Source organism: Chrysemys picta, chromosome 17 (assembly GCF_011386835.1).
Source record: "Chrysemys picta bellii isolate R12L10 chromosome 17, ASM1138683v2, whole genome shotgun sequence".
NCBI lineage: Eukaryota > Metazoa > Chordata > Testudines > Emydidae > Chrysemys > Chrysemys picta.
This window is the reverse complement of record NC_088807.1, coordinates 18,436,612-18,452,526: the sequence shown is the minus strand read 5'-3', so window position 1 is coordinate 18,452,526 and position 15,915 is coordinate 18,436,612. Positions and strand designations below refer to the sequence as shown.

Here is a 15,915-nt window from a genome sequence, read left to right as displayed (position 1 = left end):
ACTGCCATCCAGGACCCCACCCCCTACCCAACTCGCCCTGCTCCCTGTCCCCTGACTGCCCTAACCCCATCCACCACCACCACCCCGACAGACCCCTGGAACTCCCATGCCTATCCAATCCCCCCCCTTTCCAGTCCCCTAATCGCCGCCCCAGAACCTCTTCCCCATCCAACTCCCCCCCAACTTCCTGTCCCCGGGACACCCTGCCCCTTATCCAACCGGCCCCGGCCCCCTGCTATGCTGCTTACCCCCACCTGCCCCCTCTCCCGGAGCCATAGCATACCGCATCCAGGAGCGGCCCTGGACTGCGCTGCAGCGGTGTGGTGGCTCCAGCGGGGCCTGAGCTCCCGCCACTCGGCCCGGAGCTCGCAGCCCCGCCACGGCCTTACCACATGGCTCTGAGCGGCGGAAGCTCAGGTCCTGCTGGACCCACCAAGCCACTGCAGAGCTGTCCAGGGCCACCCCGGGAGAGGGGCCAGGCGGGGGTAGGCAGCATGGTAAGAGGCCAGGGCCAGGGGGTTTGGATAAGGGGCAGGGGCAGGGAGTCCCGGGAACAGGGAGGGGGGGCTTGGATGGGCCAGAGGTTCTGGGGGCGGTCGGGGACAGGGAATGGGGGAGTTAGGTAGGGGGGAAGGCGGGGCCGGGGGGAGCCTCAGAGCTTCTTGTGGGGGCCCCTGCGGGGCCCGGGCAAATTGCCCCACTTGCCCCCCCTCGGCCCTGGAGCTCGCAGCCCCCCCCCGCCCCCTTACCTTGCTAGCGGCTGCTCAAAGCGGGATCTGGGGAGCTGAGCTGCCGGCGGCTAGGCATGCTGCAGCTCTGGGGGCGGGGGGGAAGCAGGGGAGGGGCCGGGGGAGGTCCCAGCTAGGACTCCTGGGAGCTTAGGTGGGAGACAGGACGGTCCCGCAGGCCGGACGTGGCACACGGACCGGAGTTGTTTGTCCAACCCCCGACCCTTTAATTGCTGGCTCTCCACCCGCGTCTAATTTTAGCAACCGGTTCTTGTGAACCGGCTCCAGTTCACCACTGCTCATAAGTCATGTGCCCCAGCCCCCTAATCGTTTTTGTTGCCCTCCGCTGGACTCTCTCCAATTTCAGTCCATAATGTATGTAATATGAGGCATTGTGCTCATAGGGAGGGGGTGGGGACTCAGTAGGGGCACTCTCCCCAGCAGTCAGTGCTGGCCCCAGGGGGTATTAGGGGAAACTGTGCTGCATAACAGAACCCCGCCGAGCCGAGGACTGGCCAGAGCTGCTGGAGCCACTTGCTGACCAAGGCACTGAGGAGTCGCTGGGCCTGCCACTGGCCTTCTACCCTGAGGAGATGGAGGACCCCCATGGATCCAGGTACACCCCAAGGGGAGAGGAGCAAGTGGCTCAGGGGCACCTGACCCCAGTCTGGCCGGGTTTCTGGGGTGGCAATCTCCCCTCTCATGGCAATCTTGTGGTCGGATGTTCTGTCCAAAACCTCCCAGAAGCTGGTGTCAGTTCAAGTTTCTGTGGTTGGCTGATGTCATTATCCCCCCTTACATTCTTCCAGTTCTCCAAAACGTATCCATTACCTACGTTTATCTATGCCAAAGGCCTCAAGCCTCATGCTAGCTGCTGAAGCCAATGTCTTACAGGAGCCAAGCCTGTCTATATACTGCTGGATATAATCAAGCAGACTATAATGCAAAGCCGAGGTAAGCTGGACCTCTGGGCTACAACAGTCATGACCAAGGAGTGAGGTGTGTAGAGGGCTCCAAAGCCGGGAGGGTGGGACAGGTTCTGGCACCCAGGGAGCTCAGGTTTCAGGAAGCAGAGGGTTCATGATTTGCCATGGGTGTGGCAGGGTGGTGTGGTGGCAAGCCATCTGGCGAGCAGGAAATCCTCTAGGGGGCGGCCAAGGGGAGGAGCCCCAAGGGAGGCTGTATATATGGGGCTGGGGCTTCAGGGCTGGGGCAGTGTGGACGGGACAATGGCTTCACCCGCAGCCACATGTGTCCTGGCCTGGGCCCTGGCACTGCTCTGCGAGGGAACCCAAGGTAAGGGAGGCAGGGGCTGTCTCAGGTCGGTGTGTGTTGGTGTGTAGTGTGGTAGAGTGTGTGGCTATGCAGCAGGGTGTTGGTATGTAGTAGAAAGTTGTTGTGGAGCAGTGTGCTGTGTTGTGTAGTAAAGTTCATGTTGTGGAGCAGTGTGTTGTAGTGGAGTGCATGTTCTGAAGTGGTGTGTTGTGGAGTGGAGTAGGGTGCATGTTTTGGAGCAGTATGTTGCTGTGTTGTGGAGCAGTGTATTGTTGTGAAGTGTATTAGAGTGCGTGTTGTGTAGTAGAGTGTGTACCGTAGTGCAGTGAAGTGCATGTTGTGCAGCGGTGTGTTGTGTTGTCGATCAGTGTGCTCTTGTGCAGTGGAGTGCGTGTTGTGTTGTGTAATAGAATGCATGTTGTGGAGCAGTGCAGTGGTGAGCTGGAGCCGGTTCGCACCAGTTCGCAAGAACCTGTTGCTAAAATTAGACGCCGGCGGAGAACCGACAGTTAAAGGGCCGGGAGTTGGACAAACAAATCCGGTCCGTGTGCCACATCCGGCCTGGGGAGCCTCCTCTCCCTTGGAGCAGACTGTCTTCAGGGCAAGAAGCTCACACGGCTTCACCTCCTGGGTCTCTCCTGGCAGCATTCAGCATATGCCCCTCCGTGTGCTTCCCCAGGTGGGGTCCTGGGGAAGCCAAAGGGTTCTGCACCCCCCACTTCGCAGTCAGACGGGACTCTCAGCCAGCCAGTAAAACAGAGGTTCATTAGATGACAGGAACACGGTCTAAAACAGAGCTTGTAGGTACAGCAGCAACGGGACCCCTCGGCTGGGTCCATTATGGGGTTCAGAGAGCCAGACACCCACGTCTGCCCTCACTCCTAGTCCCCAGGTAGCTCCAACTCCCAAACCCCCTCCAGCCCCTCCTTCTCTTGGCTTTGTCTCTTTCCTGAGCCAGGAGGTCACCTGATCTCTTTGTTCACCTTTAGCTATTTCCTTGCAGGGGGGGAAGGGGCCCTGGCCATTTGTTGCCAGGGAGACAGAGTGTCAGTGATTTATGCACACTGGCCTTTCCCCACCACCTAGAGACTTAAGAAATGCATAGGGGAAACTGAGGCACCCACACAGTATTCAGAGGTTTCAGAGTAGCAGCCGTGTTAGTCTGTATCCCAAAAAGAACAGGAGTACTTGTGGCACCTTAGAGACTAACAAATTTATTAGTATTCAGAGGAAACCTTAAGAACAGTTCCACTTCGTCACACATGTGTAGTGCAGTGTGTGTGGAGGGATGTGCTGTCGTTGTGTAGAGTAGCACAGTGTGTTTTGTAAAGCGGTGTAAAATATACCAGCCTGGCAGGAGGTCGGAGATGGACAGCAGGAGTCCTGGCCCCCAGACCCCCCCACCAGACCCCCTCCCCTCCCAGAGCCAGGGAGAGAACCCAGGAGTTCTGGCTCTCAGCCCCCCTGCTCAAAACACAACGTCCCCTTTCCTCCCTGAGCTGCGGCTAGAACCCAGGCGTCCTGACCCCTGCCAGGTCTCTCCCTGCTAGGCTTTGAGGGGCCCGCTGGCAGCCGTTGTCCCCTTTTCTGATCTCTGCCCCTTGTTCATGGCCAGGTGCGGACCCTGCCCGCTGCGTCTTCCCCTTCACCTACAAGGGCAAGGTCTACACGGCCTGCACAACCGAGGACCGTGACCGGCCCTGGTGCGCCACCACCGCCAACTATGACCGGGACAAGGCCTACAGGGTCTGCTCCGAGGCGGGTGAGTGCCCAGGGGTGGGACAGCTGGGGGACGGGATGGGAGGGAAGCCGGGGGATGGGATGGGGAAAGGGGGTGGCTAGGGCACGATTCAGGGATGGGGATTGGGAAGAAGCCGGCGGATGGGATGGGAACGGGGGGCAGCACGGGGCAGCATGGAGGAGCGTCATGTTCCCAGTTTGTGATACCACATGCCCAGAGCTGGCGGGTCTGGCCAATGTCCAGGTGCTTGGCCACTGTCTTCCTGCCACCTGCCCCAGCGACGTCTCCAGAGCTGGGCAGGGGAGAGCCACCCACTTGGTCTGTTTGACTAGCCCAATACAACCTCACCCATCTGTCTGTCTGTCTGTCTGTCTATGGGTCAGACCCTTGCAGGGTGGCAGCAGAGTCCCCATCTCTGGTGGGCCTTACCCCCCCTCCGCCCCCACAGGCTCTGTCCAGGGTGGGGTGAGGGGTCCGCACCCGTCTGCACTAAACCCAGGGTGTCCCACCCCCTGACAGTCACTGTCTGTGTTTCCACTCAGCCTATGGGGGGAACTCGGAAGGCCAGCCCTGCTTCTTCCCCTTCGTGTACAAGGGCAGCACCTTCCACACCTGCATCACGGAGCAGCGCCACGGGACCCAGCCCTGGTGCGCCACCACGGCAAACTACGACATGGATCAGCGCTGGAGCTACTGTCCCGACACAAGTATGGTGCCTCCGGGGGCCCCGCCCAGTGTCCCCCCACGCACCCAGCCCTGCTGGTGCCCTTCACTCCTGCCCCGCAGCCCCTGCTAGCCCAGCCCTGGGCTCACCCCCAGCTCTGCCTTTGCCCCTCACTCCCGACCCACTGCCCCTGCTAGCCCAGCCCTGGGCTCACCCTCCTCACAGCTCTGCCAGTGTCCCATAACCCAGTCCCCCATTCCTTGCACTACCCCACGGTTGTTGGGGGCGGTGGCTAGGCTGCTGTGGGGCTCAGGGGAGAGAAGGGGTTTTATTTACCTGGAAATGGGCTCAACTTGTGGTGATTCTGATTTGAAAGTGAGCCGTGTTACCCAGCATGCTCTCTGACTCTTCTGCCTCCCACATCCCATCTCTCTCCCCAACCCCATCTCCCCCAGTGCTTGGCGGGAACTCGGAGGAGCCCTGTACCTTCCCATTCAGCTACAAAGGCAGGAGTTACACGGCTTGTACCTTGGATGACAGCAAGCGGCCCTGGTGTGCCACCACTAGCAACTATGAAGCAGACCATAAATGGAGGTACTGCGGCACGGCAGGTATGTGGGGCCAGGAGAGGCTTAAGGGATGGGTTTGCTTTGTAGCTGCTATGTGCACAGACTGGGAGGTGGGGGGAAATCAGGACACATGCGTTCTATTCCTCATAGACTCATAGACCTTAAGGTCAGAAGGGACCATTATGATCATCTAGTCTGATTGCCTGCACAATGCAGGCCACAGAATCTCACCCACCTGCTGCTGTAACAAACCCCTAACCTATGTCTGAGTTATTGAAGTCCTGAAATCGTGGTTTAAAGACCTCAAGGTGCAGAAAATCCTCCAGCAAGTGACCCATGCCCCACGCTGCAGAGGAAGGCGAAAAACCTCCAGGGCCTCTGCCAATCTGCCCTGGAGGAAAATTCCTTCCCCACCCCAAATATGGTGATCAGCTAAACCCTGAGCATGTGGGCAAGACTCACCAGCCAGACACCCAGGAAAGAATTCTCTGTAGTAACTCAGATCCCAGCCCATCTAACATCCCATCACAGACCATTGGGCATATTTACCTGCTAATAATCAAAGGTCAATTAATTGCCAACATTCCTGGTTTTGGCTCTGTTTCTATGCAGCACCGGGCATGATGGGGCCCCGATCTCAATGACTGTGTCTGGGCAATGCTCTATTCTACTCTATTCTATTCTATGTGTGTCTCCATTACTGTGGTATCTGAACAGCTAAACAAAAGGAGTGGACAAGAAGCATTCATTTGTATATAGGTCCTGTAGGAGCAAGGAACATCTCAGTGCCCATATTGAACCACACCAAAATTTTGCCCAGTGCTGCCAATTGACACCTTGGATCTTTTCCCTAGCCTAGAAATATTTTTGGGAATTCAACATTTTTCCCCTCTGGGTTGGAGGGGGAAAAAATGAGACCTCGAAAATATTCATGAACTGAAAAGCCAAACTCTCTTTCAGTTCGGCTCAGTTAAAAAGTTTTGTTTTGAAATGTTCTGTTTCAATTTCAACCTTTTTTTCTTTTTTTAATTTGTTTTTACTCTAATTTAGCTTAAATTCTTGTAACCCTTCTGCCAGTCAGAGCTGGCAGTAACAAGGGCCGGGTTCAGTATGTAGGGGTTCCTTTTCAACAATACAACACAGAACAAGCTTGAGCCCCCACCCAGTGACCTGGGACAAATTACACACCACCCCCTGGGCGCCCCTAAGAGGCAAAACTTCCCCACTCACAAGCACAGAGTCTGAGTGTAGCAAAAACTTTTAATAAAAGGAGGGAAGTAACTCTGTGTTAATTTAGGAAAACACCACAAACAGGGCTCAAACACAAACAATGAGCAAAAGACCCACCCCAAGTAAGTTGTGGGGTGTCCTTTTCCTCTCAGGGTCTTAAGTCCAGCAACCAAAAGTTCCTTTAACATGCCCATCCCTTCTCTGCACCCCACTCACAGTTGTTATCCTTGGCCAGTGCAGATGTAGAGTTCAGACGTGCATCTGCAGAGTTCACCTCCCATCCTGTGTGGAGGGAGGGTGGGTAAAGAGGCACCTTACTTGTTCCACTGCTCAGGCACTCACTCACTGCCCCTCTCTGCGGGGCTCTGCTCTGGCCCTCTCCACCAGCTGCCCTGCTGGCCACTCACTAAGGGCCCATCACTTAACACAGCTTTCAGTGATTTCAGCTGTTAGTGGGGGAGCCTCACTGCTGGTGCACATGGGTCAGTCTCTTGCATCAGAAGCACTGTCCCAAAGCAGGCCTGTACACTAGTTGGCTGGGGCTCGACCCGCTCCTGGGCGGCGGGGAGCCACACCGACTCACTACCTGCTGGGGCTTGAGTGCTTTGTCTGGCTGCAGGGTCTCGCCCGGCAGCCCTTGCAGTCCTGAAAGATACAGGCAGCCCGACCCCGGTTCAGGGCGGGCACCAGCGTTCGGTCAGGGCTCAGACCCTTAGTCAGGGTTGAGCAACAGTAAATAAAGTATTTAGCCCAGGCCCTAGGTCAGGTCAGGGCAACAAACACAGAGGCAGAGCTCAGGCCCTCAGGCAGGGCTGAGCCACAATAATAGGCCTGAGCCTCAACAGGCCTGGGAGAGGGGGAGACTGCCACCCACGGGTTGGGTGGCAGGGGGGATGCAGGCCCTCCCACTCCACTGCGTCACAGCCCGGGGCCCTAGCAGCGGCAGAATCCCTGCTGCTGTGTCAGTGGGGATCCTGGCCGCAACACACTGACATGGGCTCTGGCAGTGCTGCAGCCAGACTGGGGTCGGCTGCCCCCGGGCTACTTCCAGACCCCCCCCTTTGGACCTACCTGGGTGCTGGCGTCGGCCTCGGGGGGATCCTGGACCATGGATTCGTCTGGCCAGGGATCGTTTGGAAAGTCCGGGAGCTCCTCCGGATAGGAGGCACAGGGCAGGCCCGGCGGCTTCTCGGGGTAGCGGGCGCAGGGCAGGCTGTGGAGGTTTCCCAGCCCCAAGCTAGGCTGGAGACGTCTGGTCTCTCCGGCTGCTGGGGCCAGACTGAGTTCTGAGGGCCTGGTTTTATACTTCCGGGTTGCTGCCTGACCCTATGAGGGGCAGACTCAGAACTCCCTGGCTCCACTGTCTCCAGCCTCCGGATGGGATCTTCCCCTTCCAGGGCACCCGCCCACCCCCCAGTTGTTTCCAGTAAGGGGACTCACTACAAAGCCTAATAGATATCAGTGATTTTAGCTTTGCAGCATGTAACAAGACCCTCAATCAAGTTCAGATTAGCTGTGTTATTATTACACAGTGGAGAGAAGAAGAGTCAGGGTATCTGGGGGCCTTGGACACAGCCCACACACAAGCACCTATCCCCATCCTCCTTCAGTTCACTGGGCTTTGGAACCCATGTCCCTGTCCTAGCGAGTGCTGTTTCGTTGAAGGTGAGTCCCACCATTGGGATATGCCAAGTATAGTTCTGCTGCCCTCGGTTCAAGCAAGGATAACAACCCTTTATTACTCCTGCCCCAAAAACAAGGAGACTGAGGATCCCCCACACCAGCCAAAAGGACCATTTGGACCAGCAATCCCATCATGCTGAGCACCTAGGCAGGGTGGGTGTGTCCATGCAAGTGAGATCAGCTCCTGAAGTCCTCTTCCCCAGCTCACCACTAGATGTCAGGGGAGAGCTCATTTGGACTCTGCTTACATTTCAAAACAAAAAGGTGCTCCCAACCGAGAACCCAGATTTTTTTTTTCCATATCAAACATGTCTAAATGTTTCCACGCTTTTTTCCCTCAACATTTTTTTCAAGTAGGGAAATGCTTCAAAACCAGCAACTTTCATCCTCAAATACTTCGATTCCCATGAATTGGCATTTTTTCCACTTAAAAAAATTGTTTTGTTGGGAAAATTTGCGCCCAGTTCTGCCCTGCGTCCTGCCTTCTGCCCTGTTTTTAACCCTTTCCTCCCTTGCCTCTTTTTCCACCAGCGGCAGGGGGAAAATCAGACAGCTCCCCTTGCGTCTTCCCTTTCATCTATAGGGGCAAGACCTACCACAGCTGTACGGCAGTCGATGACCAGATGGGACGGCCCTGGTGTGCTACCACTTCCAACTACGACAAAGACCATCTCTGGCGCTTCTGCTTGAGCAAGGGTGAGTCCTGGTCACGACCAGAGCGCTCCGTGTCGGCACAGGGGGAAAGGGTTTGTGGAGGACATGCCGGTACGTGGAGCTCTAGAACAGGGAGTGCTGTCACCCAGTCTTGCGGGTCAAATGAGCTCGCTGGAGGGGCTGCGTGCTACAAATGGCTTCCCCTGTGCAGCCAGATTGCCTGGCACCTCCTTGTGATGCGGCCGTCAGAGACGGGATGCCAGGCTAGATGGGCCCCGGGGTGATCCCATGCTCCTAGGCGCAACGCCATTCACCCACTTTAAAAAATTATCTTTGGCTTTCGCCACAGTAGTGAGATGAGACACCCCTACCCCGGCTTTTCTTTTTCCTTAAGAAAACGGCCACGACGGTCTCTCTCTTTGGCATTCCTGCTGTTCACTCTGATTTACTCATTGCCTTTGCAGCCTATGGGGGGAACTCGAATGGCCAGCGCTGCATATTTCCTTTTGTCTACAAATCCCAGCTATATCACAGCTGCACCAACGCTGGAGACAAGATGGGAAATTTCTGGTGTGCTACAACCAAGAACTACAATGAGGATAAGCTGTGGAGCTACTGTCCAGATATCAGTAATGTATCCAGTCTCTTCGTATATTCCCTCTGGGGCAGATCTGACTCTGGCTTTTCCCATACAGCCGGGAAAATAACTAATTTGTGGTTTGCTGGTGATTCTGAAAAACCGGGGTGAGGGGAGGAGCTTGTCTTGGATTACCATGAATTTTTTTTTGAAATTGTCATTGAATCAAAAAATGGGGGGAGGGAGGTCATTTCAGGTAGCTCGTGAAAGTTCATTTTTTCTAAAATTGTCATTGCATTGCAAAGTCATAAAAATGGTTTAGAGTGCGTTCCTAAAACGAAATTTCTGAAATTTTCAGTGAATCAAAAAATTAGAAAAAAATTTGTCTCGGGTTGTCCAGAAACTGAAATATTTCAGTTTTTAATTAATCAAAAAAAATCAGGGGACAATGTGTTTTGGGAGGAGCCCAGAAACAAACTTGTTCAAAAATTTCCATCATTTGTAAGACCGGGGAAAAAACATTTTGGGTGGATCCTGGAATTGAAATTTTCTTTGATACTTTTCATGAATTAAAAAATCAGGAAACAAAATTGTTTTGGGTGGATCCCAAAAATTATTTGTTTTAAATTGTCATTGAACTGAAAATTTAAGGAAAAAAATCCCTTTGGGTTGAATGAAACATTTTGTTTAAATCTTGAGCATTTTTTAAACTTTTTAAATTTTGGTTTTAATAAAATAGAAGGAGATTTTGAAAGCAGAAGTTGTTTGAAATTGAAGAATTGACATTTTCTGCATTTTTGGTCATTTTTCCAACACGAACAATCCCACAAAACTGACACAAATTCACAACACATTTTGGCTTCACTGAAACCTTACTTTTCGCCAAAAACATTTCATCTGAAAAGTTTCATACACCTCTATTTACCCAGTTGTCCAGGGGCCTCCAGATCTCCTGTATGATCTCATCACATCTCTGCTGTGCCCCTGAGCCAATGAGGAGTTGTGACACATTGATACCAATGGGAGTTGGGTAGTGGGAGTCTATCTGATTGGTTGGTGGGATAGTGGCTTACAACACACCCCTCCCAGCAGTTGAAGGAGCCTCTAAGGATTCCTTCAGGAAAGGTTCAAAGCCAGGGTTTAGGAGCAGCCATAGAATCAGATCCAGAATCGATGGAGGGTCAAACCTCAGTGGGATTTGGAAATCCAGGTTCCTGTCCCAGCCCAGTGTTGGCTTTCCTGGAAGAAGCATTAGCCACAATGATGTCTTCAAATCCAGACTGGATGCTGTTCTAGAAGATACTTGAGTGAAACCCAAGTTATTGGGTTCAACACAGAGAGAACCAGGGGAAATTCACTGGCCTGTGTTCTACAGGTCAGACTAGATGATCACAATGGTCCCTTCTGGCCTTGGGATCTATGAAAGCCTACCTGAGATTTCTTGGCTGTTGGTGATGGGTAGCTGGGTTGGTGATGAGTGGGATGCGGGAGCCATTAGTCCATAGGCAGGTGGGCGTGTTGGCGGTGTCTATAACCACCTCCCTTTGCCTCCCTAGTCCTGGGTGGGAATGCAGTAGGAAAGAGCTGTGCATTCCCCTTCGTCTATAAGAAGAAAGTGTACCACACCTGCACCAGCGACGGGGCGAGCTCAGGAAAACTGTGGTGCAGCACCACCAGGAATTATGACGTGGACAAGAAGTGGACTTACTGCTCCACGCCAGGTAGGACAGGGGATGGAGGAAGCTGAACCTTGCGGTTAAGGCGTTTGTCTCACCAAGGCCTGGGTCAATTCCTGGCTCTGTCATAGACTCCTTGGGTGAGTCGCTTAAGAGCAGGTTGGTTGGTTTTTTGGTCCCCACCCTCCGCCCTTTAGGAAAAGCTGAGCAAGCTGAAGTTCATGGGTAGCAGCTGTTCAGCAGTTCTTAAAACCATCCCCCAAATCGCCCTAGAGCGGTGGGGCTCCTTCTATTGGCTGTTTAGATTGGCAGCACTTTGAGACAGGGACTGTCCATCTCTATCTGTCTGGGCAGCACCTGGCACAACCCCGATCTTGGTGATTCTGTGTCTGGGCAGCGCCTGGCGCGATGGGGCCCCGATCTCATTGACTCTGAGGCTAGTATCTAGACGCCTTGACTAATGCACGTAATAACCACAGAGGATGTATCCCGAAAACACATCTGGAGTGTGGCTGTGTCTAACCACCTGTGCCTGTATAAACTGCCTAAATGGACATAAAATGCCCACAGACCCATTTTGCATATGTAACCCCCAACAGCAGAGACATTGTTTGCCTGTCCCCTTGACATCTTTGGATCGTTAGCCCCATGTTGCAGAATTGGGTAAACTGAGGCATGGAGCTGGGCTGTGCCTTGCTAAAGGTCACCTAGCAGAGCCAGGCATAGCACCCAAGTCTCTCATTGCTCTGCCTGACACCCCTGTCATGGGGCCGCGCTCTCTCCCGTAGCCCTAAGCTGTGTGGGGAACTATCTAACAAAGTGTTTGCTTCCAGTCCGATGTTGCCTGCATTTGCTATGTGCTGCCTGTGATTCCGGCCATGGTTCTCACCTGCTGGTGGTATGTTTGGTCTGCAGACTTTGACAAGCCCTGTGTCTTCCCCTTCATCTACAAGAATTTTAAATTCCTCACCTGCACCAACCTGGCAGAGGCCAAGGGGAAGTTCTGGTGTTCCACCACAGACAACTATGACCGGGATCATCAGTGGAGCTTCTGCCCTACCTGAGACAGGTAGGACAGGGCAATGGGATGGTCTCTGATTATGGCATCCCCATCTAGACCAGGGGTGTGTGTAATGGGTTCAGTCACAGAGATCCCCTTGGGACTGTCACCTGATGTGCTGAAATTACCTCTGAGCCCATTTTCCAGTGCCAGCTTGGGACTTCCAGAACCCTGCCTTCTTGAGCCAGACACGCTAGCCTGCTGCAAACGCCGACTCAGTCTAAACCACACCCCCAAAGCTGCAGACTTTAACTGAAAACTGCTCAGCAGGTCACCTATCTCCAGTACCCAGACGCCCAGCTCCCAGTGGGAACCAAACCCCAAATAAATCTCTTTTACTCTGTATAAAGCATATACAGGGTAAACTCCTACATTATCCACCATCTATAACACTGATAGAGAGATATGCAGAGCTGTTTGCTCCCCCAGGTAATAATCACTTACTCTGGGTTTATTTATGAACAAAAGTGATTTTATTAAGTATAAAAAGTATGATTCAATTGGTTTCAAGTAATAACAGACAGAACAAAGTAAGCCACCAAGCAAAATAAAGCAAAAACACGCAAGTCTAGGCCTAATACATTAAGAAACTGATTACAGGTAAAATCACACCCTCAGAGATGTTCCAATAAGCTTCTTTCACAGACTAGACTCCTTCCTAGTCTGGGCCCAATCCTTTCCCCTGGTACAGTCCTTGTTAGTTCCAGCAGACATCTCAGGTGGAAACTAGGGGTTTTCTCATGACTGCAGCCTCTTTTGTTCTGTTCCACCCCCTTTTATAGCTTTGGCACAAGGCGGGAATCTTTTGTCTCTGTGGGTCCCCACCCCTCCTTCTAAATGGAAAAGTACCAGATTGAAGATGGATTTCATTATCAGGTGACATGGTCACATGTAAGACCCCTAGTCTCCATTACTCATGGGCTGGCCCACACGTACACAGGAAGGCTTTCAAGTAACTAAGGCCATTTACAACTGATTGTTTCTGGAGCGCCCTTAATGGCCTCCACTTAATATGTTTACATCAGTGATTCATGTTTATATCTTATTCTCCTAACTCCAGATATAGAAATAATACATGCAAACAAATAGGATGAACACACTTAGTAGATTACAAGCTTTCTAATGACACCATAGAAGGAGTATTTATTCCAGTTATGCCATATTCTTAAGCATATTTCCATAAAGCATGTGGAGTGCAACATCACAGGATGATCCTCCTTCTTTTGTCTGTTTACACTCGGAGCTCTTCCAGGCTGGGTCGTTCTGCAGCACCTGTGTCTCTGTGTCTCGGCAGTGCCTGGTGCAACAGGGCCCCAATCTGGCGACTTTGTGTCCATCCATCTATCACCACATGCATCCATCCATCCTTCCCCATACACACCCATCCATACATTCCCATAGGCATCCATCCACCCACTCATACATCCCTATCCACAGTCACCCACCCAACGATCCCCATACACATCCACCAGGTACCCAACTATGGAATCATAGTGATATAGGGCTGGAAGGGACCTGAAGAGCCTCCCTCCCCCTGCCCCATGCTGAGGCAGGACCAAATATACCTAAACCATCTCTGACAGGTGTTTGTCCAACCTCCAATGATGGGGATGCCACAACCTCTCCTAGGTAACCTGCTCCAGAGCCGAATTATCCATACAGCTATCAAGTTTTTCCTAGTATCTAACCTAACTCTCCCTAGCTGCAAACTCAGCCAATTCCTCCTTGTCTGTCCCTTGGTGGCCATGGAGAACAATTGTTCTCCATCCTCTTTCTAGCAACCTTTCACATATTGGAAGATTATCAGGTTCCCCCCTCAGCCTTCTCTTCTCAAGACTCAACCTGCCCAATTTTTTCAACCTCCCCTCCTAGGTCAGGTTTTCTAAATCTCTGATCATTTTGGTTGCTCTTCTCTGGATTCTCTTCAATTTGCCGACATCTTTCTTCAAGTGCAGTACCCGAAACTGGACACTGTCCTCCAGCTGAGACCTCACCATTGCCAACTACAGCAGGACAATGACCTCCCATGTCTGACACATGATGCTCCCGTTAATACACCTCAGAATTATATTTGCCTTTTTCACAGCCTCACCATGCTGTCAACTCATATTCAATTTGTGATCCACCCTAACACCTAGATCCTTTTCTGCCATCCTGCTGCCTAGCTAGTAAAGTGGCGCTGAAGGTCTGTCCTTCTGTCCTTTTCAGGTGACAGCTCCAGATCTGGGAGGAGACAGAACGATGACATTAGAAATTAAATGAAAGGAATGAGCCCCGCTCTGGACACCTCTGCTCTCCCAACAGAGATCGCTTCTGATCAACAGATGCCAGTGGCATAATCACCCTTGAATCCAAATCCAAATGTGCTCATTTCTCTAGTTGATTTTAGTAAATTCAAATAAAGCATCTTCTGAAACACGGCGTCTGCGAGTTCTGTGTCCGGGCAGAGGGCAATAAATGACCTGTCCGTTTCCCTGGGGTGAGGATGACAGTGTGATGGCTTTTGCTTCTGATGCATATTGGTCATTTCCCAATGAACATGGCTTATTGGAAGGGTTATAAATCCTCTTGCTTCAGGGTTGAAGATGATCATTCTTAGTGATCAGTGTGACGTTGCACTCCATGTGATTTTATGAAAATATGGAAATGAGTATGAATATAATGTAACTGGAATATGCTTCATGCAAAAGGTCTCTTGTAAGGTATCATTACAAAGCTTATAATCTACTGAATGTGGTCATCCTATTTGCAAGAATGTATCATTCTTGTATCTGAAACTAGAAGTATGAAATATAACTCTGAGGTCCTACTATAATTATGCAAAGTGTGGGTCATGTAGACCCCTTATAGTCCATGTAGACACACCGGGCTGACACCCACTAGGAGAGATGCTTCCAGTTTAGACAGCTGGTTGTGAAGGGCCTATTCAAGGTAGCGGTCCATTAGGGGAAACAATAGGCCTTTGAAGAAGCGTATTCCACACCTGGTGAGCCTTCCTGAAAATGCTCCAGACAGCCTATGGATAATGGCTGCTATGACATGCAAGGGCATTTGACCAGCCCACATGACACTAAACTCCATTTTGGTACCTGTATTTTTCCACAAACTGGATTGGGAACTGAGTTTGGAACAAAAGGTTCCTGCCATATGGAAAATCTATAGAAGGCAGGATGTGACATCATCTCAGGGCCTCACTCCCCTCACAAAAGAACTCCTGGAAACACCTGAGGACCAAAGACTGAACTGGGGGAAGTGCTGGTCGCAGGCTAAAGGGATTTCTAGCCTGTGTATGAAAACTTGATGGACTGCTTGTATCATTAGTCAGGGTGAGAAATTGCTAATTCAAATCCTAGTCATCTAGTATGTTAAGCTTAATTGGCATTTTTTGTTTTGTTTTGTTTTGTTTTGCTAGATAATCTGCCTTGATCTGTTTGCTGTCACGTAAAATCTATTTTTCTGTAGTTAATAAACTTGTTTTATGTTTTCTCTTTATCAATGTGTTTTGATTGAAGTGTCTGGGGAAAATCTCAGCTTGGTTAACACAAGCTTGTTGTGTATATTTTTCCCACATTGAGGGAACTATAGAGCAAACTATATTAATATGCTACATTGTACAGATCCTTGTTCAGTGCAAGTCAGTATAATTCTGGGTTTATACTCCAGCAGGGGTGCAAAGCTGGGACACTTGATTGTATGTCCTGTAGTGGCTTAGGTAAAGCACTCAGTTAAGTCATTTGGGCTTGTGGCACCACCTGCTGTCATGTTGGGTGATACACTCAGCCTCCTCAGGGCCTGTTATTTCCAGCAAAGCCCACAGTGGTTCCTGCACCTCCCAGACTGCACCCCAGGGGTGATAACCCACCACAGGGGGGATAGGGCGCAGTGAGAGGTGGGGGGATTATGGAGGGGGGATAAATGGGGAGGCATGGAATGGGACCTGGTTTGAAGCACCGGGGCTATCAGCAATTTTCCCTCTAATTTTTTCCAGACTTGTGTGGAATGAATTTCGTTATGTGCACCGTATTGAGGTAATGCGCATGTGATTAACTAAAACTCAT

General features: G+C 51.6%; 1 protein-coding gene across 2 annotated transcripts; it reads left to right on the top strand.

Moving 5' to 3' along the window:
* The first annotated feature begins 864 nt into the window (after positions 1-864).
* On the top strand, positions 865-15,349 carry LOC101932660 (epididymal sperm-binding protein 1-like). 2 transcript variants are annotated; one of them, XM_065571738.1, is made up of 9 exons: positions 865-1,344; positions 3,619-3,765; positions 4,287-4,451; positions 4,864-5,019; positions 8,422-8,586; positions 9,009-9,173; positions 10,678-10,842; positions 11,713-11,866; positions 14,066-15,349. In XM_065571738.1, exons 1-8 carry the CDS (start codon positions 1,335-1,337, stop codon positions 11,859-11,861), a joined length of 1,122 nt encoding a protein of 373 aa, XP_065427810.1. In that variant the 5' UTR covers positions 865-1,334; the 3' UTR covers positions 11,862-11,866; positions 14,066-15,349. The 2 variants fall into 2 exon arrangements, with proteins under 2 accessions (XP_065427810.1, XP_023968112.3); XM_024112344.3 differs by lacking the exon at positions 865-1,344 and adding an exon at positions 1,763-2,024.
* The last annotated feature ends 566 nt before the right edge of the window (positions 15,350-15,915 follow it).

Bases quoted from the DNA above. Each gene is read 5' to 3' on its own strand.
- LOC101932660 (XM_024112344.3), top strand. From the start codon at position 1,916: ATGGGGCTGGGGCTTCAGGGCTGGGGCAGTGTGGACGGGACAATGGCT. The intron at 3,766-4,286 runs GTGAGTGCCCAG...GTTTCCACTCAG, and splicing joins CAGGGTCTGCTCCGAGGCGG to CCTATGGGGGGAACTCGGAA. The intron at 10,843-11,712 runs GTAGGACAGGGG...TTTGGTCTGCAG, and splicing joins GACTTACTGCTCCACGCCAG to ACTTTGACAAGCCCTGTGTC.